General features: G+C 38.7%; 1 protein-coding gene across 9 annotated transcripts in view; it reads right to left on the bottom strand.

Moving 5' to 3' along the window:
* LOC131354896 (bromodomain adjacent to zinc finger domain protein 2B) overlaps positions 1–25,548 on the bottom strand; it is a 54,102-nt gene that overhangs the window by 20,293 nt on the left and 8,261 nt on the right. For 8 of the 9 annotated variants that reach the window (XM_058392983.1, XM_058392989.1, XM_058392987.1 and 5 more), the window contains exons 2-11: positions 12,095–12,199; positions 8,676–8,849; positions 7,501–7,641; positions 6,796–7,064; positions 6,194–6,388; positions 4,054–4,530; positions 2,022–2,514; positions 1,620–1,898; positions 1,383–1,437; positions 688–796 (exon numbers count right to left, since the gene is read on the bottom strand). In XM_058392983.1, the coding sequence (XP_058248966.1) occupies positions 688–796; positions 1,383–1,437; positions 1,620–1,898; positions 2,022–2,514; positions 4,054–4,530; positions 6,194–6,388; positions 6,796–7,064; positions 7,501–7,641; positions 8,676–8,849; positions 12,095–12,197 (2,295 nt within the window). In that variant the 5' untranslated portion in view covers positions 12,198–12,199. The remainder of the gene's footprint in view (positions 1–687; positions 797–1,382; positions 1,438–1,619; positions 1,899–2,021; positions 2,515–4,053; positions 4,531–6,193; positions 6,389–6,795; positions 7,065–7,500; positions 7,642–8,675; positions 8,850–12,094; positions 12,200–25,548) is intronic. The other variant, XM_058392988.1, reaches the window with a different exon arrangement.

Below are 25,548 nucleotides of genomic sequence, written 5' to 3'. Positions count from 1 at the left end.
GTATGTTGTTGTTGTTCTTTCGGCTGCTCCCTGTTTTGGGGTCGTCACAGAGGATCATTTAGTCTGCATGTTTCGGTTTTGCGCAGGTTTTACATCAGATGCCCTTCCTGATGCAACCCTTCCATTTAATCCGGGCTTGGGACCGGCACTGAGAGTTAACTCTTCAGTGGCTGGGTTAGCGCCCTATGAGAGTGCGGGGTCCTGCCGCTGGACTACCAGGAGGCTCAGGTTTATATTTATGTATTTATTAAAATATAATTCATTAAATATATAGTAGCGCCTATGATCAGATCAGATATGATTAGGCTTTCTGTGGTTTATGGAAAGAGTCCCTAGTGTCAGTTTTTTGTAATGGTCAAAAGGTTTTTCACTATAGGAGAGGCTTCAGGACAGAGGTATTCATCTTACTAACTTAAAGACCGAGACAGAAAAGGGAGGCTGTTGAAGGAATGACGGTTTATAGCTCTCATAACATAAGTGATACCATGAATTAGCTTGTCTCCCAGAAATTCCTCTGCATTAAATGCAAGTATTAACTGTGGTAAAAATGGCTGTGGTATAAAAATGAATAAAACACTTATGGATTTGCTGTTATTGTAAAATAAAATTAGAACTTTCTAATGCAAGATAAAGTGAGCTCAGGAACTGCAGATGAACAAATAATTCTCCATCAGGACTGATACTTACCTTCATAACATCTGGGTACTGCTTGAGTTTTTTTCCACAGGGAGCATAGTAGGCCACTTCTCCCTGCACACGCCCGCAGATATTTCTTATGCGGGTTTCTCTTTTCCACCTAGAAAGAATTGCACTCATTAAGAACTGCACCGGTGACACTACTCACACATGCATACACACAGACTAAGTAATCACAATAATTTGTCTTCTTGTACCTGCCTAGACTCTATCCGTGAAGGTTTCATGCACTCACACAATTCACTTACAGAAGCCTGGCACAACTCGGACCATTTATTCAAATGAGGTGCAGCAGGCTTGGCCAGCTGTGAGTCACACAGTGGAACACTCCAGAGACCTGTAGTCACTGTCTGAGTGCCAACAGACTCCATCATGGGAGGTAGCATGGATGGATGGGTGGAGGAAGGACAGAAGCCAAAAACAGTGGCGCTTTCTTCTTTTCTCCTCTGGACAGGTGCCATGGCTTTAGTCAAGCAAGTCTGAGCCTGACTTAAGTAGAGCAAGGGCTGAAACTATACCCTCCCTATTTTTGTTATCTTTGGCTTGCCTTTTAATTTCCTCTACCAAGCACACACCTTTTTGATCATTTAACCGACCTTCCTTTATTGTGCTAGCTATCTGCTTTGTCATACTAAGTGTATCTTTTGCCTGCAATACAGCTCTTTTACAGTTACTGGTTATCTTACCCATGTTCGAGAGGCCTACGCAGTGCCTGCTCATCTGTCACTCTTCTTCTTTTTGCTGAAAGTAAACAACCACAAGTAATGAGTTGCGCACAAACAAATTATGTCCAGTTTTATGTTAGAATAATTTAAATGTAATGTATTTTCCAGATTTGTTTTATGGCAAGTGAAAGCATACCACAAAAATTTAGGTTAAAATCTAAGTCTTTAATAAAGGCAGCTTTGAGTGTATTTTATTACCTGGGGGTGTGGTCACACATGATGAGCTTGAGGGGCTGTGATAGGTCAGAGCCCAGGATCTATTCACAGTTTGCAGAATCTTAGCAGATTTATGAATTGGCAGGTTAAGTGAACTGGACCTGTTGATCTTGCCAGTTGAAGGGCCCGTTAAAGAAGTTGGGCTTTTTGTGAGTTTAAGTGGCATGTTCAGTGTGTGGCTCTCTGTGTCAGTATCCATTTCTTCATCTTTGATATCCTCTTCATCATTATCAGAGTCAGTGTCCAGGTTACTACCAGAGTCTATACAGAATGAAGGTAAGTGAAGGGTTATTATCTCTATTAGGCAAATCTAATCAATATTTATAGAAGATTATAAAAAAATACAGATTCTACACACAAAAGTACAATTTTAACTGTACTAACCTGACAGACTGTCACTTAAATCTTCCTCTTCATCATCAAACTCCCCTGAATCATCTGAGTCTTTGCTGCTGGGAATGTCAGACTCCATTTCCCTGAACATTTTTCCCTGGAGCAGTGACCCTGTGCTCACCCTGTATGACTCTCGCTGTGTGGAGGCTTGGTCCGAGGTGGGAGGTCCGGAGTAAGACTGTCTAGCTCCAGTGCTCAGGTTGATAGGGGTGTTAAAGCAGGGACTGGTGGCTGCAAGTAAAGGCTTATCTGGGGTTTTAGAGCTGTCTGAGCGAGGTTTGGTAATAAGTGCCAGGGGAGCATCCTGCACAGTACTCTCAACAACTCCATTAAAATGGGGAGTGTTCTTCAGCAGGGTGGAGGTGAGAAACAGGTTAGAGTGCTGGGGTTTGGGGGATTTGAGCTTAGGGCTATTCTGAGGTGATCGTGAGGAGGCCGAAAAACTCTTCTTCAGGGATTTATTTGCTTCTTGGTGTTCCTTTGCCTGTGGGGGGAAACCATGTATATAAAAAATTAAATACTTAAAATACCTTAATTTTACTTTTATTAAATGGAAATTATGGAAACAGTGCTGGAAGGAACATTCTTAGCAATAATAGCAGAACATAACTACAGATCTGAAATAACTACTATTATTATAAGCACAAGGTTCTATTTTAATTCCAGAATACATGTTTAATGATTTGGAAAGATTTCATATTTAACAATTTATTTTAAATGGCTTAGTGATCTTAAGTTACATTTCCTTGCAAAATGAAGAATATATCGACCAATAAAAAATAAATGAATACATAATATTATATTATTATAGTGGCATGTGTGCCTTGTCTTGTGCGAGTGGCCCTGTGCTATTCAATGTATGTGCATGTCGAAAAGAGTTATTTTTGACTTAGATCCATTATACTGTTGAGTATCACCACCCTCAGCACAAGCTGTATAAATACCACCTTCCTAGCAGGTGTGACTCTCCTTGTCTGAGTTTTCAGTTAGTGAATTCTTAATAAAGCACTTCCTCATCCTTTCAGATTCCTATGTTTCTAATTGGTAAAATAATGCTTCTAGCAGGCAACTCTGCTGGCACAAGCAGACTGACAACCTGCTCATCCACAACCCTAGTATTTATATCCTTTCCTTACCACAGTATCCTGCTCTGGAATTACCACGACTGGAGATCCACAACCCATACATTTCCTAGGCCTACTGGGAAATTGTAGCTTGGTCACATAAATGCAAGCATTGTGGCCTCCAGCTCTAGTTGAATCTTCTAGTGGGGATAGAAATTCCTCAGGAGAACAAAATGGCATTGGTCTTTAAGAGCTAAGCCACAGGAGTTCCTCACCATTGTTTGTCGGACTGTGCCACTGAAACCCTAGGGGCTACACTGCTACTCTTCAGAGTCAGATCAAATCTGGCAAGGAAACTGCTGCTATGTAGGAGGCAAACAATGAGGCCCTAAGACTGGTTTCATCCATTAGTCACAACCATCCATCAGCCAGCATCTTCATTGTGGAAAAGAAAGATGAATAACCCAGCACTATGAAATTCCACCACACACAGACTGCAACAACTACACCAAATTCTTACTAAAATTGTATTTTCTTAGCAAAGAAAAGCAAAAATCTCACATGTACCTGAGGTTATCTTCCACTTGACCCTCTCATCTGCAACACATCCTTCTCTAGATGTGTTGCATTACTTCAGACTGCATGTCTGACCCACATTTGTCTCAGGCACATATACATACACTAGCCTTTTCAAGGCAGCACAAAACAGGTGACTTAAGAAATGAAAAACAATATAAATAAAACATGGTATTATGATAAGTTACACAGGAGGACCTTGTGGAATACACTTAAACTTACACTCAAGCTGTGCATACATCATATGACTTAGTACCATTTATAATTCTCATTTCTTGGTTCATTATAATTGTATATGATAATTCTAATCTGCAAAATAGTGCGGAAATTCCAAAATGAGATGGATATTAGTGTGAAGTGGTGAGAGTGAGGTAGACTGTTACCTGTTTGTCACTGATGTGCAAGAAGGACTCATCTTGAGAACTCCTGGCTTTCGTTATAGAGGAGTGTTTGGGTGAGGAGGTGATATTGGAAGTGTTGGGAGAGGAGGAAAGAGATGTTGGCTTTGGACAACGTGTTTGAGAAAGTGGTTTTGGAGATGCAGAGAGAGAGCAACGCTTTGGAGATGAGGACATAGAGAGAGTTTTTGGAGAAGACGATTGTGAGGAAGGTTTGGGAGACAAGGTCAGACACAAAGGTTTGGAAAAGGCATCTTGGTTGGGTTGTGTAGAAACTGAGAAAGCCTTGGTGCTGCCTGCTGCTCCTGTAGCCTGGATGACACTAGTGTGTTTGCTGTGCTCGTCTCTGGTTTCTGAGCTGCGGAAGAGTAATGGAGCTGCCTGGGATTGGGTTAGGTCCATAGAGCACATATCCAGTCTATTAGAAAAGCAGCATGTAGCTTTGTCCATCTGTGAGGAGTCCTGATGGGAAGAGAACAGGAATAGTTCACACACTATCCATGCAGTTAATACAAACACAACCCTGAGCATGTACAGTACTGTGCAAAGGTTTCAGGTAGGTGTGAAGAAAAGCGTTTTTTTTTTTTCCCCCCATTTCATTGTCTGTACCGCTTATCCGATCTATACTTGGGTCACAGGGATCTCAGGAGTCATCGGGCATCAAGGCAGGATACACCCTGGATGGAGTGCCAACCCATCGCAGGGCACACACACACACACACACACACACTCATTCACTCACGCAATCACACACTACGGGCAATTTAGAGACTCCAATCAGCCTAGTAGCATGTCTTTGGACTGTGGGAGGAAACCGGAGCACCCGGAGGAAACCCACCAAGCACGGAGAGAACATGCAAACTCCACACACACAGTGAGTGGGAGCGAGACTCGAACCCAGGACGCTGGAGGTGTGAGGCGAACGTGCTATGGGGTAAAGTAAGAAACCCAAAATATATATTTTAATTGTTTATTTTTTAAAATGCAAAGTAAGCGAACAGAAGAAAAATTTAAATCAAATCAATATTTGGTGTGACTACCCTTAGCGTATAGAAGAAGAAGGACTTCTGGATGACAGATCTTCAAATCTGTCTGGTATTACAAGAAGAGAAAGAAGGATTTGAGGCAGCCTACATCCACAGAAGATCTCTGGTTAGTTCTCCAAGATGATTGGAACAACCTACCGGGCAAGTTCCTTCAACGGTGTGCAAGTGTACCTTGAAGAATAGATGCTGTTTTGCAGGCAAAGTGTGGTCACACCAAATACTGATTAGATTTAGATTTGACTTACGTGCATTTATTTTCCATTTTGTTAATTAATAAAAATTAACCCTTCTATTTTTGAAAGCAGTCTTTATTTTAGTGCATTTTTCACACGTGCCTTAAATGTTTGTACAGTATTGTACATGCAGACACACAAACTAACATCTCAAACTGATCGGACTCTCCTAAAGACCAATTAACACACGTTTTTAGTGACTCAGGGAACAGGTGTGCTTTTGTTTTCATCCAATGCATCTATTTCACTCAACTCTATGGGTGGCAAAATTGTAAAAGCACGGACCCATCTATTAATTAGATGTGTGAGAAACCAGAAAGGTATTTAAAATCTATTCACTACAGCATTAGAGAAATTTCTATTTAAAATACTAATTTACTTTGTGATTGCAGAGGCTGCAGCTACAGAGCAAAGTGTAATGATTCTTATTACACAAACATGGAGATACATTTTTGTAGTACTTTTACAGTCAGCCTTCCTTAGCTACCATTATTTAATACACTAGTTAACATTCAAAAAGCATGAACTTCTGAATGGCTAAACTACTGCTTTGTTCATGGTAATGAATATCAGTTAAGGGAACAGTAATACAAAGTGTTACCACATCTTCCATATTCTATTGAATTGTTGTACAAGAGTTAATTTCCTGCATAAAAGCTTAACATGGTTTTGTTCTTTTCGCTCCAGTAGTGTTTATACAGTAGAATGGAAGTGATCCACATAGTTAGTTTCCTTTACACTATGAACGCATTGCTTATTTGTGGTGTCTGTTGTGGACTCCAGGTAAGATACACCATTCACCAACACAATAAAACATTTAGCAATGTAACTAACTGGATGACGAACCTTAACCTTCCTGTTCACTCTGTGTCGTCTCTGGGAGTCTGAGTCTACGCTGCATACACTCAGATCCTCATCATCATCTTCATTCTCCAGGTCGACAGAACCCAAACTGCTGAGTGTGTCACTAGAGCTGTCAGAACTGGATCCTGATTGGCTATCACTGTTGCTGGATATCTCTGCCACAGTCATACAGAGTTTCTGTCAGGGAGAGAAGTGACATATCATATCATATTGTCCTCACACATACACGACTCATTTTCTCCCTTTCCATACACACATGTATCTCATCCATCAATCTGAACCATGCTTCCAGCAAACCTGTCAGAGTTCTCCTCCATAAATAGAACTACTTGCAGATTTTACTGACCGTGAAAATCAAATCTGCCCAGAACAGTACCCAGAGCAGTTTAGAACAAAATAGTATTTTATATACACACACTGCACAGCTGATTGAGTGTAAATCATCAAAAACAAGATAACTGGCTTAAAGTTCATGTTTTCAAAAGACACACAATCTTACACTGGAGACTGTCTTTTGAACGTTAACATGGCCGTGTATTTTTGTGGAATAATAGTGATGTTTGCATGAACAGAGATTATCATACCTCTTTTGCTTTGTGGCTGGCTTTCTCTTGGACTTGATCCGTCTTGATCTTCTGCTTCCTGCTCCAGTTTGGAGGATTGGTGGCTGACTGTTCAGTCTTGCAGTGGCTGAGGTTGGATTTGGTGGTTTTATTTTGAGGGTTCAGACTTGATTTCAGTGTGCTGCTCTGTTCAGAGGTTGTATAGGCTGGTGAGGGTGAAGAGGAGGTAGAGCTTGCTCCAGAGGAAGCAGATTTTGCTTTGCCATTGCCACTGACTGCACCATTCAACCCTTTATAAAGGACAAATGCACACATGGATTACATTACATACTATATTGTGTAATAAATCTCTACATTTCATATTGCCTTCATTGTGCTAGAGGTAAAACACTGTATAAGCTCTTCAGATTTAGCATACCTACAGACTAGCATGCTGTTTTTGCTTTGGGCTAAGAAACAGCTTAAAACCTTTGATGTTTACTACAACAGCAATCACCAAGTAATTGCACTTAACTGAATTCAAACTCTAGATACTCCAAGTGGAAGCATTTTACCACTGGTACCAACGTAATTTATTTTATAACATGCATGGACTGGAGGGGATTTATAAGCATGCTCACTCTTGCTATAACTGGCATAAGCAAAGCTGCAAAAAATGTATATGTCTTACTATAAAAAAAAAAGGATAAATAATCTTGAGATAGAAATGTGCAAGCTCCAGGCTACCTTTAGCAGAGCCACGTGTGCTCTTCTTGGGAGTGTGTGACTGGCTCAGTGATGGAGGTGTGAATAGAGGAGGCAGACCCAGGAGAGGAGGAAAGAGTGCTGCAGCTCCATGGAGTTGTGCATCGGAAGCCCGCCACCAGTCTGAATGGTTTAGTAGTAGAGAAATTCTATTTGAGTAAATATATAGACCCAACTATGCAATAACCTAGACAGGCAACCTGCATATTCCAGATAATTGCAGGCCATTGCTGTTAAGAATTGAGAACAGAACAGAGAAATCTTTTCATCTCTGAACAGTCTGTGCTACCCAGCTGTGAAAACAACTTTAACTATCCACCATAGGGCAAATAGTAAACCCTGAACAAAACAGAACACAATCATAAAAAGCCAGAGGGCACAAATTAAGTAAGCATACAAAAAACTTTTGAAAGGACCGTTAAAACATAACAAAATGGATTCCAAAACTATCTATCTATCTATCTATCTATCTATCTATCTAGCTATCTAGCTATCTATCGTCAAAGAATTGCCTTGACCCCAGCATGTTAGCTTGCTATAAATCTCACGCCTTGAACACCCCCCCCCTGGCTGGATGGAAGATACAGTAAAGGTGATGTATGTGGACTATGTGCCACATCTACAGAGTTAACAGTATTAAAAAAAAAAAAAGAAAAAATTATGGAAGGGAAGAAATAAAGATAAAACCAGGACCATGACTGCCTCATGGTTTGTATATAAAAATCATCCATTTGCTGCTAACATTTAAAATTTTTCAACTATACTTCACTCATTCATTCCTCAAGGGTTAAGAACCAAACACAAAAATATGAGCAACATTCTTAATATGGGTATGGTATGTTTGATGATGATGACTTTGACAGTATGCTTTGCGTGTCATATATGCAGCTGAATGCAAATATTTGAGGAAGGCAGTGTATACCTATATAACCTATAACAACGTGTGTCAACAAGAATGGCAAATACGGTCTAGGCAATATGAAATCTACCAAAGAATGGACATCTGATATTACAAGGACAGCAAGTCTTTTAAAATTGTTCATTCACAGTTAACCACAAAATATTTGGGCATTATGGCATCAGTTATTTTTGTTTTGTTTTCTTAATTTAGTCCTCAGCATATGCAATCTTTTTCACTAAATTTTATGACACCATACCTGGAAATGCTCCAAGTTGTGGGTGGGATGTTAAGCCTCCCTGCAATCCCAAAATCCCCAGGCCTCTGAAATCGGAGCATCCAGATAGAGGAGCGTACAGTCTGAATGCTGGATGGCTCAACATGGGGAAAGACGCTCTAAAACCTGGATCACTAACCAGCTGAAACAAATGTCCTACAGAGAGAGAACAAAAGAGAACAAGAGACAGAGGACATTGTAGATTCAAATACTGCATTAGACAGTATTAAATAAATAACAGCTTAAACAATGTGGTGTACATTATTCATTAATTGCCTTTCATTTCACACTAGCTGGATGAACTGATCAACATACTAAACACTCTTATACCAGTGCTTAAATCAGTAACAAGTCAAACAAGGTACACATGAATAACCAGTAGATATTAAAAAAAAAAAAAGGTATGCATTCTGTATAAGCAGAAAACTATAATTGTATGCTTGCATAAAAATAGTGACAGTTTTGTGAGAGAGGGTTTGAGCGCTGCATGAAATGACAGTTGACGTTCTCTGGCATGCAAACGCAGTTCTGTACTAGACAGAGGACGAGGTAAGACATGATATAAGAGAATCTATTAGTAGAACAGAATGCAACCATTTATTTGATTATTTACTACATTTATTAATCATTCTACTGGACAGGATAATACCTTAACCATAGGTCAAAGTATATGGACACCTGACCTTCACACACATAAGTGGGCATTCCTTAAACTGTTTTCACAATTGTCCAGAATGTGTTTGGGTGCTGTAGTGTTAGAATTTCACTTTACTGGAACTAAAGGGCCCAAACATGTTCCAGCACGACAGTTGCCCTGTAGACAAGGTTGGAGTGGAAGAATGCTAGTAACCCACACAGAGCTCTGACCTCAAACCCACTGAACATCTCTGGGATCAACTGGAACACCGACACTGTGCTATGGCCTTCTCACTGGGCATCCGTGCACAACTTTGCTAAAAGGTCTTGTGGTTGAATAGCAGTGAATGGAATAGGATGTTCAGCCAGCACACAGGGATGTGACGGTCAGGTGTCCACAAACTTTTGGCCACATAATGTTTATTTAAAAAGCAATTTGTCATAAAGAAGAATACATATATAATCACACAGAAAAACAGAAGGTGTGTGTGATCCCTAGGTTTATTGCACAGACACACAAAAGCTGATAGAATAAAAATCTCTTCAGAAGAAATAAAACAAAGACTCCCTGCGCTGAGCTGCCTTCATGCCAGGTTACAAACACGCCAGGAAAATATCCTCTTTTCATTCTCATTCTGATGAGGTGCATATTTATCAGCCAGCTCTCCAAGGGCCTTGATGTCTATAGCAGAAGTCAGCGCAGAGACGAGAATGCCGAGGAGGCCAACATCCATCTCCTCCTCTCCACAGTCTCCTCAGCGTGCCACAATGACATCAGTAAATACCTTTTTAATATTAATGGCATCATTATCCGCAGCCTCAGAACAATTAAATTCCAGTGTAAGTTCCACATACACGACTGCGCATAATGCTCTAATGCTCAGAAACTGCAGCATCTCCAATGAACACAGAGCCTCATTTGTCTCAGTCATATAGAATCCATCAACACATTCGTCTTTCATCATGTGGGCGACCTCGCACAGTCAGAAGAGGATCGATCTGTGATCATTTTTATCTCTTAGCTACTTTTAATCAGCTAATGCACACAACACGAAGGAATAATGAGAGATACCTGTATGGATGAATTCATAGAGGTTCAACAACCTTTTATTAACTGCTGACGCTTGTCATGACAAAAAGCAACTGTGAAAGAGTTTGATAGCAACTGAGCATATTAATAACAAAAGGACACACAACCAACACATACTATCTTCTGCAAATGTAAAATTCCTCTATAATATGCTCCTTAGGGAAGCACCCACTATATAAATGAGCAGCAATCTCCATTATTTCTTCTGGTCTGACTTCAGAGGTGTCACTGAACTGTCTGCTTTAATCACCACCCTGCCTGGGTGAAGAAATTTTTATCTCCCACACACATTCGATGTGTATGCACAGAAATGCATGGAAAGACAGCTTCTTTCTGTTCTTATCATGAATAAATGTCATAAATCACAGAGAATTTGCATGACGTTTTTTAACCTGGGAAATCAAACAGCAAATTCAAATACATATATGCAATAGTACTCGCCTACCCACTATACGATCGCTGCAGAGAATAAAGCAGCTTCCCTCATTTTCTCTCTTTCTTTCTCTCCATTCGGTAAATAGGAGCTAAAGGCTGTCAGCAGTTGAGAGAAAAGAAAGAGAGGCTTTTTTAATTGTTGCCATTCATTAAAGCAGCAGCTTCTCCTTTTGCAACCAAACTGTCAGAAATGTGTTAGCCAGGGCTGCTAGAGGCTTTCTCTCTGCCATAATAGCACACACATCATTAACAGAGTACAGTGCTTACGCCGTTATTTTATTCCACGTGCAGGTTGTGTAGAAAAATCAATCCCGCTCCTGACAGATTTGCTTTGCTCTTATACAAAACCTATGAGCAAGCTCGCATTTACCCTGCCCTTGCACATATGCACTTTTTGTGTTTGAAAAGAGTGGGCATGCACTCAGATTCATTCGGCTATCTCATATGTGCTTAGGGTTCAGGCTTCCTACACAATAATTAAACTATTAGCAACAAAACCACTCTATATACACTTTTCCTTTTGAAGTATCTAAACAAACAACAGATTTTTATTTATTTTTACTGGATCCAAAAATACCTTCCACAGACAGCAAATTGGTGTCTTGGCATAAATACACAGTGTCTAAACCAACAACCTTTACTGTGTAATCAGTTTAATCCTGCACAAAGTTGAACATATGATTGCAAGTCCTTCTAATAAAGTCTATCCACTTTGTGGCCATCTCGGCAATACTCCCAGGCAGTTATTTTCGGTCATAGAAAACCAAGCTCCTATGCACTTGATCACGGAGAGAGAAGAAACAGATCAACAAGATGATGGTTGAAACACTATTTGAAATGGCTGTTAAAATCAGTCAAAAATGGTGCAAATCGTGTGCAGTCTTTTCCCAGGTTGCACTCGCTACAGTGTGTGAGAGTTTCGCCACAGCAAACTGAGAAAAACACCATAAATCTGTGCCATTTTCAGCCCAATTTGGTCAAAACAATTGTTATAAAAAGTGCCACCAGTTTCTTTTCAACACCATTACTACTCAGCAAGATGTACTAATCTCATATGTTTAGGAGCTTTTGCACAGGATTAAATATCGTGGCTTATGCTATGGTCTGCAAATGGTCTGCAGATGACACCAGTTCTGTGCTTGCCATATCTTACAGTCAGTGTAAGATACAAACATACTACATAGACTCACGCCTTACGATTTTTGTGTGGCAGTGTGCGTGCAAACAGTCATGGTCTTACCACTATCGCTTGTTATGTTTGGTGATGAAGCTGGAGGCGTGGCAGAAGAGCTGATAGATGGCTGGGAGTGGGTGGAGGATGGCAGTCTCTCGCCAGACTCCATAGCTGCAAAACATTGCATACAACAAATCAACACGCACGTACAGAAAACAATAGATCTTGCATGCGTTAGCGTAAAGGCACTGATGAAATGTTTTCATTTGGTACATTTAAATGTCCAGTTTACAATTCAAGGCATATGTGCGTTTCATTGTCAATACACTGCAAAAATGAATATAAAATGAAAATAATAATAGACTGCATGTAATTACAACAATGTGTGTATGCATTCAATGTGCATGTATGCAACGCAATGTTTAGCGTGTGTGTAGAGCAAGGTTTCCCGAGCAGGCAAGCCTTAGACACATGTACGTGCACAGTAGTAGGTCTTACAGCTATCAGTGCAGAGAAAGATAGAGCAACACTAACAGTACACAGCACATTAAATCCATGTTCTCTCATTCACTCACGCACACACACACAAACACACATGCACACACACACACACACACACACACAATTAGAAAGATGGACAGATATTACTCTATGGAATATAAATTCCTGCAGCTTGCTTCTAATCAAACACACATGCATTGACAGTGTGTTATTATGCATTAGGTGAATGTCTGTGTGTGCAGAACAACCAAATTGGCTGTAAAATCATTTGCACATTTTTATACACTGAAAATTCTAATTGAGCAAGATGGTGACAAGCAGAGAGATTGCTGACCAGCAAAAATCTGTGATTTGCTTAGTGCTGCAAATTTGAAGTGAACTATTTAATTCATTTCGTCTTAAGAAAAAAAAAAAAAGTTTTTTAAGCTCACTAATATGAAAGGTAGGCATATATTTCCCCAAATAGTTTGCTTTAAAATATGCTTATATGTATTTTTTATGCATTAAATAACTACTTGTTTGCCTGAAAACTGTCATTAAAATGCTGATTACAATGTACACTTACAATCCATTTTATTAGGAATGCATACAACTGAACATTCATGTATTTATCTAAATCACGTGGCAGCAGCACAGTGCAGAAAATCATGCAGATGTAGGTCGGGAGCTTCAGTTAATTTTCACATCAAACATCAGAATGAAGAAAAACTGTGAGCTCTGTGAATGTTTCTAGAGTATATACAGAAGAGTGCAAAAATACAGTTCTGTGGGTGGAAATGCCTTGTTGATAGGAGAGGTCAGAGAAAAATGGACAGACTGGTTTGAGGTGACAGGAAGAATACAGTAACTCAATCACTCTATAACTGTGGTGAGAAAAAAAAAGTTCAGAACAGGAATCTGAGGTTATCCTGGGCATAGGCTAACTTAAACTGGACAGCTGAAGATTAGAGGGAAGACGAAAGAAAAAGCAAAAAACAAAACCACACACACACGTTTCCTGTCTTTCCTGCCCAATTCAGGGTTGTCTGTCTCCAGGATAGCCCCAGATACTTGTTCTTGGCTAAGAGAAGTAGAAAGTTGACTCTGATGTGGTCTTCTGCTGTTGTTACCCATCCACCTTAAGTTCTGATGTGCTGTGCGTTCCGAGACACTTTTCTGTGCACCAAGTAGTAAAGAATGCACATTCGAGATAGTATAGACTTCCTGTCAGCTCAGACCAGTCTTGTCATTCTCTTCTGATCTCGCTCATCAAAAAGCTATTTCAGCTCCTCTTCTCACAGGATGTCTTTTGCACCATTCTGTGTAAACTTTAGAGAAAATCCCAGATGATCAGCAGTTTCTGAAAAACTCAAACCAGCCCAACAACCACACCACGGTCAAAATGACTGACTAAAACTCTTGTCCTGTATCAGCATGATTGTTTGCATTCCACATGATTGGCTGATTGTTCTTAATAAAGTGTATGGCGAGTGCATTTACAATATAAAATAACTATTATGTTATTTTATATTGTAACGATTGACTGGATGTATAATGATGTATGCTGCTTTTTGGCAGGTCATTATGGATCTCATACGAGATCCTAAATCCATATGATTTGCAAATGAGCATATTTTCACCTTGACAGCTTAAGCAATCGAACATGGTTAGTCAAAAGGCAAGCAAACTCATTGGTAGGGGTGGGTGTTATGATGACTAGATCATAAATCACTATTCTCAAATAGATATACAATTTTGTGAACAATTTCTCACCAATAAAGTAGTGTTGCATTGGGAAAAAAAACTATTCAGTATTTCATAGCTACATTATCTTGGAATCGTGACTATTTAGCACAATATTTATTCTAGTCATTTATAATAGTAATATTTCCCAGCTCTACTCATTAGGAATAACAAGACACAAAATCATATAAACTGTTCATCTGACCTCTGCAAATTTGACACTGATGTCCTGACATTTTATTTAATTTTAAACAAGCTGACAGTGATAAACTCTTGCATATTGTTTAAAATTAAAACACATAATCTATGACTGATCTCTGAGGCATAGAGGAAAGATTAATCCAGGTTAGCTGCTTTCAGATGGCACTAACTATTGTAATATTGTTGACCATTTCCCTCTCTCTGTTTATTTTCTGTTTCTGTGTGTTGTCTGAGAGTGAGCTAACAGATGGCTGGTCATCAGCATGGAACATCAGTATTGAATCTCTCTCACACACACACACACACACACCCCCACACAGTAGTGCTCCTGGCCACTCTATTTCATAAGCACCTCAACCACACCACCATCTAAACCCTGTTACACGACCCAGTCTTTTAAAACGCCAGATTTACCGAGCACAAACTTCCAATCACACAGGTGGAACCAGACACAGCTATGGGAGGGATGGATGAAAGAATGAAAAAAGAAAAAGAAAAAAGACAGACACAGACAGGGAGTAGCCACCATCACAGCAGAAGGCAAAAACTCAGGGGAGGAAATTGACAACACACAATCTATAGAAGGAAACAGAGAGAATGATAAAAAGTGGTGAATTATTTGTGGATGTCCTTCTCTGCTATTTGTCCCTCTGTCTTTGTTTGTATGGACTGCTGTTTAAAGTCAGCCATTAGAGGTGGGCAAAATGGCGGAAACAATTTCACAGTATAGTCTACGTACTGCTATATAATTCTGCTGGCCGGAAAGGTTTCAAAAAAAAGATTTATTTCTGATTGCTATGATATTTAACCTATATATTGGTGATTCCACACACACACACACACACACACACACACACACACACACACACTATTAGATCCAGCATTATTAATGGTTAAGAAATGTTAGTGGTTTATTAACATAATCCTACAGTCATTAAGTAAATTTATTCTAGAACCTCTAGAAAATCTCCCCATCCCCAGTTATTCAGGGTTCGTAAATGAACAGTGATCTACATAACAAGTGTCTTGTTTCCATCAGTGTGGTTTTTACTCTTGCATAAAAGCCCCATTTCCTTACAATATAATGCTTGCAAATTTTGAATTTTATAGACAATGTCATGATTGGCAGGGCTGGACAATTTCACTTTGCACCCATATTCTATACGGCAGTTCCAGCTCTGATTTGCTGTCATTGTGCTAGATTAACCTGTGACAAATTGAAGCAATCTGGATCAGTCATATGTCCAGAAATTGTATTCAGTGCATTAGGTTGAATGAATTTTAATGAAGCTGGAACACCCTTTTTAATATAGAAATTCACAGGAACAAAAGCTAAATAAATGCCCAAATATTAAGTCCTATACTATGAAAAGGACGGCACAGAAATTAAATATGCTTTGCTCTGCTTTCCGACTATAATAACGTTCTCCATTAGGATCAAACAGCAGTTAATCACTCCTTACTCCACCCAGGTCACTAGGCTAGATGAGATGTGGGGAGATAAAAAGAAGTGAACAATAAAAAAAAAAAAGGGGACAGAGCTGAAGAGTGGCTCGTTACAGAAAACTCTGGTCTTCAGATCTACGCAAAGGCAGAAGCCAGAGTTTCACCTTGCCACTAATGAAATCACATAATGGATGTGGGAGCTGAAACATACGGACATGCAGCACTTGAAAAGATATCTAATCAAGAGCTACTGTTAAATAAATCCTAGTGAATCTCTGTCAGATCTAAAAGCAACTCTACACCGAAGTAAAAGCAGCTTATTGTAGAATTTAAAAATTCAATAAACCAAGCTTGGTTTAAGCATAATGACTGACAATGATGTGACCTTGCCTTTCTTGCCTTATTTTATAGTCTATAAGATTTGATTATGTTATTTGTTCAAAGTCTAATACAAAGCAAGTTTATCATCAGTAAGACAGGAGGATTTCCATAAATGGGACATGAAGTGCAGTTGAAACACCTCGCCATAGCATACCTCTTTACCTAGGTGCGAGTGAATGTGAGGAAATAAGAGAATAAATACAGAGTTCAGTACACAATAAGCTGTTGCAGGGCAAAATCAAAACAAGGATAATACTGTAGAATATTTATAATATTTAAAAATGTCACTACAGTTTCTTTTGCTGCAGACATGCAGCATTAACGGTGTATAGCACATCAACAGAATTCTGCTGTTTTGAACATGGAACTCAGTTAACACAAGAAATCTCAATTACGGTCTAAATAAAGTTTATAGGAACTTCCCGCAGACTTCATTTCCATCTCTCATGAATGTTAGCGTCGAGATTTTTTATTAATCTCAGATTCTGAACCAAGTTAAATAATTTCTTCTACACAATTTCTTATCAGTAAACATGGCAACTGTAGATTTCAGGCAAGTTAAAACACTCGGTTATGAAATGCATTACTACCATGAAGAAAGGGCTTGTTATGAGACAATGACAACTCATTACTGCCTTAAATGATACAAATGCTCATCTCCCCCATCCCATTTTTTTTTTTTTTACTCCTAAATCGTTCCAGAAATTGTTTCTCTACCTCTCTCGACATTGGCTGATGATCTGCTGCTGATAATAAAATACGAAGATGTAATATCCACATAAGGGCCATGAAACAGGAGCACAAATACTCAATTTCATTTTAATCAAAAGCCATAAATAGACAGACATCGCTACATCGCGAAAGAGCTGAACAAACAGTACTAATATGCTCCACGCTCCATTCCTGGCTTGGTCAGGTATGTCAATACTGAGGTTTATCTACACTATAAATTGGAAAGGTATTGAACAAGGAAGCTTGTTTCTAAATAAACAAACCATGTTGTGGCTGAGAGCGATGTTACAGAACAATGTTCAGTGTGAGAGATGAATATATTCAATCAAATGAACGGAAATGAAGGGTTAAAAGTCTGAGGAAGAAAAATAGGGACAAAGCAGACTTCCTCCAGCCTTCTAACTTTCGGCACCATGATACACAAATGTCCATGACATACATTTTAAAAGGAAGACTATAAGAGGAGACACTGCTGGAACAAGAAAGGATCCAAAGAACCAGCTCCGTGTCTCAGTGCCACAAAAATAATGCAGCAACTGAAAGCTATGCTAGAAGGTGAAAAATAACACTTTGTGGTTTGAGGTTATACTTTTAAAATATGTGGTAATGCAGTCAACCTGGATATATTCTTATTTAATTTGGTTGCATTTCTAAATCTGACATTTCAGAAAGCTGAAGGCATAAAATGGCAAACAGAAATCATGCCTAGATGATATTAACACAAGAAGGTGACTGATCTGATGTACACAGGAGTTAAATAAAGCACAAAGGATCTAGAGCTTCTCCTTGGCCAACGAAATGATTTTGCCTCTGCTTTTCTCTGAAATAATGCACTTTTTCGTTGGCAAACATGTTTTTTTGCTATATATTTATATTTAGAAATGCACGACAGACAGAGCCTAAATTATAATAAGCACCAAGTACAATTTGTAAAACTCAGCCAAACACACGGCAAGCTCTCACATTTGGCCATCATGTGAGCAATATGATAATGCCATCAGATCATCTTTATGACTCACATGATTTAATTTCTATGAATCTTGAAAAGCCAAATCATAGTTACGCTGAAAAATGAAAAAGCATGTTTGTAACAGCTGTACTGATTTAGTGTCAGTGATGAGCAACAGAGCCTATTGTAACTGTGCCATAAATATGCTCTCTATAGAAATCGGCTGGCATTCATTTTCAGCCGGCAATTACATTAAATGGCACGTGTGACCCAAAACCTAACCCACATCCAAAATTTATTTCTGCATTAACGATTAGTGCAGCATTACTGCATGAGTGGTCTAATTCAATAATTAAAAGAAACAGCACACTGCACTTAACACCTTGGAAAAGCAATGCAGCTATGCCACCTTGTCCATGATTTCCTTTACAAAAGGATTAAAATACAGTTTTATTATGGAGTAAGGGTATACTACATATTTATTATATATTTCTATTATAGCGTAAAAACAAAATGTTTTTCACAATAGTGAAAACTTCAACTCCAAAAAATAGACTGTGTGTACAAAAATAATCATTTAAAATATAAATTAAATAACACGTAGCACAGGAATTTTTCATTTGCACTTAGCAAGGCACTCCAATGGTAAGAAAAATAAATAGCCTGTCTAAAAAAAAAAAAAAGGTAAAATATGATAGTGGGGAAATGCATGTCAAAAGAGGGGGAAGGAAAAAAAAAAAGAAAAAAAAGAACTGTTCATTTATATTCACCTTCAAGGCTTAAACACACGTCTGCCCATTTCCTTCAAACCAAATGGAATTGACAGGACACTAATGAAAGCTGGTATTTGTGAACATGCATGTGCACATAATTACTGCTAAATAAACAAATAAAGCAAACACAGCTAATTCCAATAGTCTATAAAGTGGCGTTTTAATTTAACATATTCTCAATTGGTTATGGAACAAATATCAATTCATGGGCAAATCATTTCCCAATCCCCATCTTTTTATGCCCAATGTGGAATCGAATTCAACTCATGTGTGCTCTTAATATGTTTTTAACTTATACAGTGCGTCTCATTATTCTTCAATGAATAAACACGATTGAGAAAGAAGGAATATTTTAAGCTGAACAAACAGATGTGATCGAATATGGACAAATAAAGGAATGAATTAAGGTACCAATAACCATAAGCAAAATCCTACAAATTAGCATTTGATTTTAGATGAAAAGGAATCTGAGTGAGTAAAAAGATGTGATTTTAGTTCGGGCTTAATATCTAAAATAAGAGAGATCACAGGGATTTGACAAGGAAGTGATTTGTCTAGTGATTAGGAAGTGTGTGTCACATTAAACTCGATTTCTCCATTTCAACATGATAAATCTTTAATTTTTAAGGTATTTAAAAAAAATAATAAAATGAAAAAATAAACATCCTACAGGCTGACCTGAAGTGAATCCATAAAAAGACATCCAAGTTATCTTTTTACAGATTTTTTAGAACACAGTAATCACTAATCATTAATATGAATACAACCCATTTTAGCTGCCAGGCAGATTTATCTATAAAACCAGCACAGAATCTATCAGCAAGATAGATTTAGCCAATTTCATTGTAGGATATAGTATCAAGTGATTAGATACTATTCAGGTAAAGCAAATGATGAACAGGTGAAACACTTCCTGGCAGCCTACTGTAAAGGACAAAAAAGAAACTACACAGAAACCTGAAATCTAGTGAACCTCAAGGATTCTACTATGTTTAAAGCCAAACATGGATTACTATGGTTAGTCCACATTGCACAGAACAACATCTGGAAAGCACAGCCTTCAAATGCGACAAGACCACACACCTGACAGACACAGATGTTGGGTACAAATCAAATTTAACCTCTGCCAGATCCTGCAATCTATACTAGAACACATGAGCATGAAATATGAAGATACAACAAGAGATGAGATGAGCAAGTAAATAAAAAATAGCTAAATTTAAATAAATTAATAAATAAACCAACAAAAATGCCTGAAGATACAGGGACTTGTATAGCAGTAGTCATGCTGGGATGGCTTTTTTTTTTTTTATTTTTTTTTTTTTATGTAGAACCACATCCTGTCTACCAACGCACCATTTCCTTTTACATATTTATACTCCAATACCCACAATCAATACCATCTATACATGTCACAGATTGCTTTAGGCACATTTTTCTGCACAGGTCGTGTAGCCCTGCTGAAATTAGTTAATTCTGCCCTGAAAACCATTTTAACTTGCTTAAACCAAGCCTAACACTTAATTTGTGCACAGGAAATTACCCCAAGGCTTAAATTTTTTCTAGCAAAGATTAAGCCTAAGCAGTGGCAGGATTAACAAGTACTTTTATTAGTAAGAGAAAAATATACTGAATTTCACAGTTTTTGGTGCTAAATAATCTACTACTCCAGCTCAAACTAAAATAAGCTAAATAAATTGCCATTGAATTGAAATGCTTATATCCACAATGAAATCCCAAGATATTACAAAATCAAAACAAACCGGTTTTATTAAATTATGAATTATAAATCATAAATGCTAATACACGCTACCAACATGCATTCATCTGTAAAGGATTGGAAAGCAGACAGCTTCTTCCTCACAGACAATTAATCCTGAACAGTTTATTAGCTTTAATAATAAATTAAAAGAGCCATCACATGAATGAATATCGTATCCTTTTTATTTGTTTATGTTGCACACAAACGTTGGGCCAAATGAATTACTGCTTATATTATAGCATATAATTAACTCGCATCATATGAAAAAAGCACATCAATTTTAATGACAAATGATAATAATGCAGACTATTTTTACTGTTCATTTAAAGCAAGCAAGGAATTAATCCTGCTTTAATAGACTGTAGTGTTCCATTTAAAAGATGAATATTGCATAAATTACTTTCCAGAAGCAGGGTAAAAGCAATGGAATAGCAGCCGGTGTATCATTTAGGGATCGCTACTTTGAATCCTGCTATACTGCCACAGCCTTCCATGGCCAGAGGTCCAAAAGAATCCATGCTCTCAATGTTCGGAGGGATTCCCTTATCAATCACAGCAATACTAGATAATCATGGGTTTCTGCAAGCTCATGCATGCAGAAGGGGGTGGATAGCACTTTCCTCTAAAGGTGTTACATCACCCCGTGATGCAGCATGAGCAACAGTTTGAAAAGATGTGCTTGGCTGGCTTGAAGGAAGCATGCAATAGCCTTCATCCTCCTGGACTGGCAGCTGTTGTATGACAAGGGATATGTAACTGGTAGATAGGAATTTTTCCTATTTTTTCCTAGGAACCTGGTAGAAATCCAACAAGGACATGAGAGAACATGCAGCTCCACACACAGTCAGCTGTCATGATCAGACCTGGGACCCTGGAGCACTGAGGTGACGACCCCACCCACTTCACCACCGTGACGCCCCAATATATGATTATACATTATAGAAATCTTGTTTAAGAACCATGTGAGTTAAGTCAAATTAATCATCCAAACTATTATACAAGACAGGAACTAAGCAAACCTTTCCTGATGATTTAATCAAGGGGAACATTTTCAAATCCAAAGCAAATGTATTCGTAAGAGGCCAGAAAGAATTCAAAGAAAAATAATTTAATAACCTTTAATCACCAAGGCAAGAAAAACGTGCATTTGTGTGCCTCTTATACGAGAAACATAGCAACAACATGTCTTTACATAAAACCTCCCAGATCAGGCTCATTACCGCAAATTGAAGCTGACAAACACAACACACACATAACAGGGGTTTTTTACTGAAATGGGAAACATGTGGATGATTATATTTCAGAAGAAAAAAAAAACCCATCCACAACATGGTATGTTTTAGGCATTCCAGACATGAAATCACTACCACCTTTCACTTTGTGTGTTAACCACTAGCATCAGTATATCTGGAAAACGCTATTATGATCCTTCCACATTCCTTGAAAAACAATGCAAGCAGAGTAATTGATCAAAGTGCGCAGGCAGAATCGTCACACGAGCAGTGGAAGGTCACAGGCTGCAAGCATAGTGGGTCGGTGGGGGGAGAAAACAGCAGCCGCATTCCCTGGCTGCCATTTTTCTTCCCTGACAAAGACTCCATCTGCCACTGAGCCATTTGCAGCCGGCAAGTCAGAATATCAATGATTTCCAACCAAGTGTGCCTTCACCTTGATGTCACCTCTATCAGTGCAAGGAAGAGCTGACGGCAGGGATATATTCTCTCTCACTCCCGCCCTCATCCAGCTAAGTGGCATTTACTCCGCTCCTTAAAAGGATGTCACTTATCAGCTCTGATATTACTGAAGCCATTTTTGGATGAGCTTTATTAAAAGGTAGGTGAATTTTGCTGTATTTGATTCAGAGCTGGCTGTATGTGTTTAAAGCATTATCTGTGTGCAGGATGTGGCCTTTGAGCATTTCAGCAGATCTGAGGCCAGAGTCAGCGTGGAGCATGCCGCTTGCATTGGGGGTGCTGGGCATAACAACCAAACAAGACTAAATTCAGTTTCCGTCCTTCACATCTGCACAACGAAGATACAGGAAAAAATATACAGGCATTTCTGAACTGGTCGCTTGAACTATGTTCACACAAGCCTCATACTGAGTCACAAGCCAAAAACGACTCCTACACACAACCTTTGATTTTTTATAAGAATAAAAAAACAACACTTTACCTTTTTGTAAAATGCTTTCCTCATGGGGAACACACACACACACACACACACACAAACCCCTTTAACTTTCTGTAACGGATAACACTGACCCTGACACAGAATTACATCAGACTTTACTGAGAAGCCGTCCTTTTTTCTTTCTGATTTATCGTGAGTAAATTAACATAAGGGTGCACAGCTGGGTGTCTTATTACCCAGTCAGTAATTAGTGCCCTGAGGCCTGCAGTCAAACCCTCAGTCCCACTCTTCACCAAAACAAAGCACTTCTAAAAGGACCTGCACCAAACTAAAGAGATTATCCAGAAGGATCAGGAAAGTCCCTATTGCACCACAAAGCCTTTTCAGACGCAACTTTGCTTCTTAGCACACTATGAACAAATGTGGTCTGGTCTCATGCAGCTTTTCCATGATCACTAGAACTACGTGCATAAGCTAAACATATTGCATTAGGAGGCTGAACACAGACTAGAGCCATTGCTCTGACAGTGTGTTGTGAAGCCATGGGTCTGTGAATTTATTATTATTGTCTTAAAATAATTCCTTTTACACTAATCCACTTCTAATAAGATGAAGGTAATTTCTGCTATTGGTAACATAGAAAACATTTTAAACAGGGCAACTGGTTTGGGTATAAAAATAATGACTTAAATAAACATAAAATCATACACATTTTTCTAAATGTGCTTACATTTTTTTTTAACATCTGGATGGACTTATAGAAATGCATCATAGAGAAAAGTGTGTGAAAGGTCTAAAACATTACAAAAAAAGCTAAAAACAAAACAAAACAGTACATACTAAACAAAAGCTACACAACACTACACTGCACTCTCTCAGAGGTCATTTCTCTTTTGTGTAAGTCACAGTCTCATTAGACGCTAACAGGGATTGGGTTCACTGGAGCAGCAGGCTTGGAGTCACCCTCTACTCCAAGCTTCTCCTGAGAAAAGACAAAGAGAGAGAGAGAAAACCCCAGAGAGCTTGAAGGACAAAGAGATGAAAAGAAAGAAAGAGTGAGACACGGAGGATGGATGGAGAGTTGCAAGTACGTGTTGGGAAGCCGTCCTCGAACAGACAGGAGTGTTCACAGGCAGCATGTTATCGAGAGGGATCACTGCTGGCTGTGTGTGTGTGTGTGTGGGTGGGTGGGTGTATGAATGACGCTGTACAAAACTATAAAACTTTACACCAGTGATGTCGGACTCCAGTCACTTATATCATTCTGTCTAATTCATCCCCCCAGGAATTACTCAGGCCATACACCACACCACCGCTGAATTCTCAAATCTTAGTGGTCCTGATAACATCAGCTCTGTCAGTTCTTCAGGCTGTTGCTTGTTCAAATACATGATCATTTCTATAGTAACAGCTTAATCACAGGGACTTGCATGACAGATGGCATGCCATAATCTAAGGCTAATAAAAAAATTATTTAAAAAAGCTGTTATCTAACAAAGTAAATATGCATAATTGTTATACTGAGGCTTTCTGCTAGGAAATGTTTATTTAACATTTATAGGAGGTGTCTTGGGTGTCAGCAGTCTGTAATGTTCTCCTCCTTGGGAGCATCTTGGGGACAAAGGAAACGTTGTGCTTTCTGGTTTCTCAGTAATATGACAAACTGGGTTGTTTTTTTTATTAACCTCCAGAGAAAGAAAATTAAGTCTGGTGAGTGGACGATTGTTTATAACTGCAATAAAGTAAAGAGAAAAGGAAGCCATTTCTTTTATGGGTGTTAGACAATATTAAATGTTACTATAAACTGAACAAAGTACAATGTGTCACCTTTTAAGTAAAAAACTGTGTCGTTGACAGCAATTACTGAAGTATAAGGAGAATAAAAAATCATAGGGACACGTAGCTAACAGTAACATGCATTGCACCGTTGCTTATTTTCCTGTAACAGTAAACCTGGTCACGTTGTCTCCTTTATTTATTGGGGTTCAATTCTGTGTTTGACAAGAGAAAAACACACATTTCTGCAGGACAGTGGGGTGAGTCTCCACGAGTCTGACACCCCTGTTTAATTCCAGACATCAAAATGACAAAGTGTACCTCTTCAGCACCTTGAACTGCCCTAAAAGCTTTATGGATGAAAAGACCCAACCTCCCCCATGACATCTTAGATGAAGAGAATCTACCAAATCCATGAACCATTACATCTCTGCCCAGAATTACATTACTGGAAAAGGAGAATGGGGTGGGGGGGTGAGCTACGTTCACCTTTAACAGCATTTAGTAGCATCCTAAAGATTAATCAGTCTTGTATATATGTATAGAGGGAATTAATGTATCTATTCTTAGGGAGCAGTGGATAGTAGCCTGTAATGGAACTATATAAGCATATGTATATCCGTGCGTGTGTGTGTGTGTTTTAGAAGAGAGGAAACTAGGGGTGTCAAAAATGAGACAGAAAGAAATGACAAAAAGCCGCTAAGCTGATGCAATACACTTTAAAAAGTGTCCCTGTGTTGCCGCCTGCTGTTTTTGACCTTCTGGATATGTTTTATTCTCTTCGTGCATTCAGGCAATATAATGCATTTCTTATTAAAAGCACCATGCTCTGCCAATCTAATGAAACTTTGGCTGAGATCAGTATATGTATAAGCACAAGCCATTTATAAATCGGTTCCCTTAGACCACTTTATCCAAGTCACGTACACGAACAGACAGCAGCCTTACTCTGCTTCCAATTTAGACTTTACACCTTTGTCTTTACCTGGAATAAAAGCATTTACCTTGGTGAAATTAAACAAGGATGTCTGAGTTGTTGCGAAGTTAAATAAGCCGAGAAAAACTATTCCTAATCAGTTACCAGTACAGCTTCCTTTGTCTCTCTCACCTTCTCTTTTATCAAGCATGAAGCTGCTATGTTTAC

This window comes from Hemibagrus wyckioides, linkage group LG06, assembly GCF_019097595.1.
Source record: "Hemibagrus wyckioides isolate EC202008001 linkage group LG06, SWU_Hwy_1.0, whole genome shotgun sequence".
In the NCBI taxonomy this organism is placed as follows: domain Eukaryota; kingdom Metazoa; phylum Chordata; class Actinopteri; order Siluriformes; family Bagridae; genus Hemibagrus; species Hemibagrus wyckioides.
Note: the sequence above shows the minus strand (reverse complement) of the source record. Positions and strands in the feature narration are given on the sequence as shown.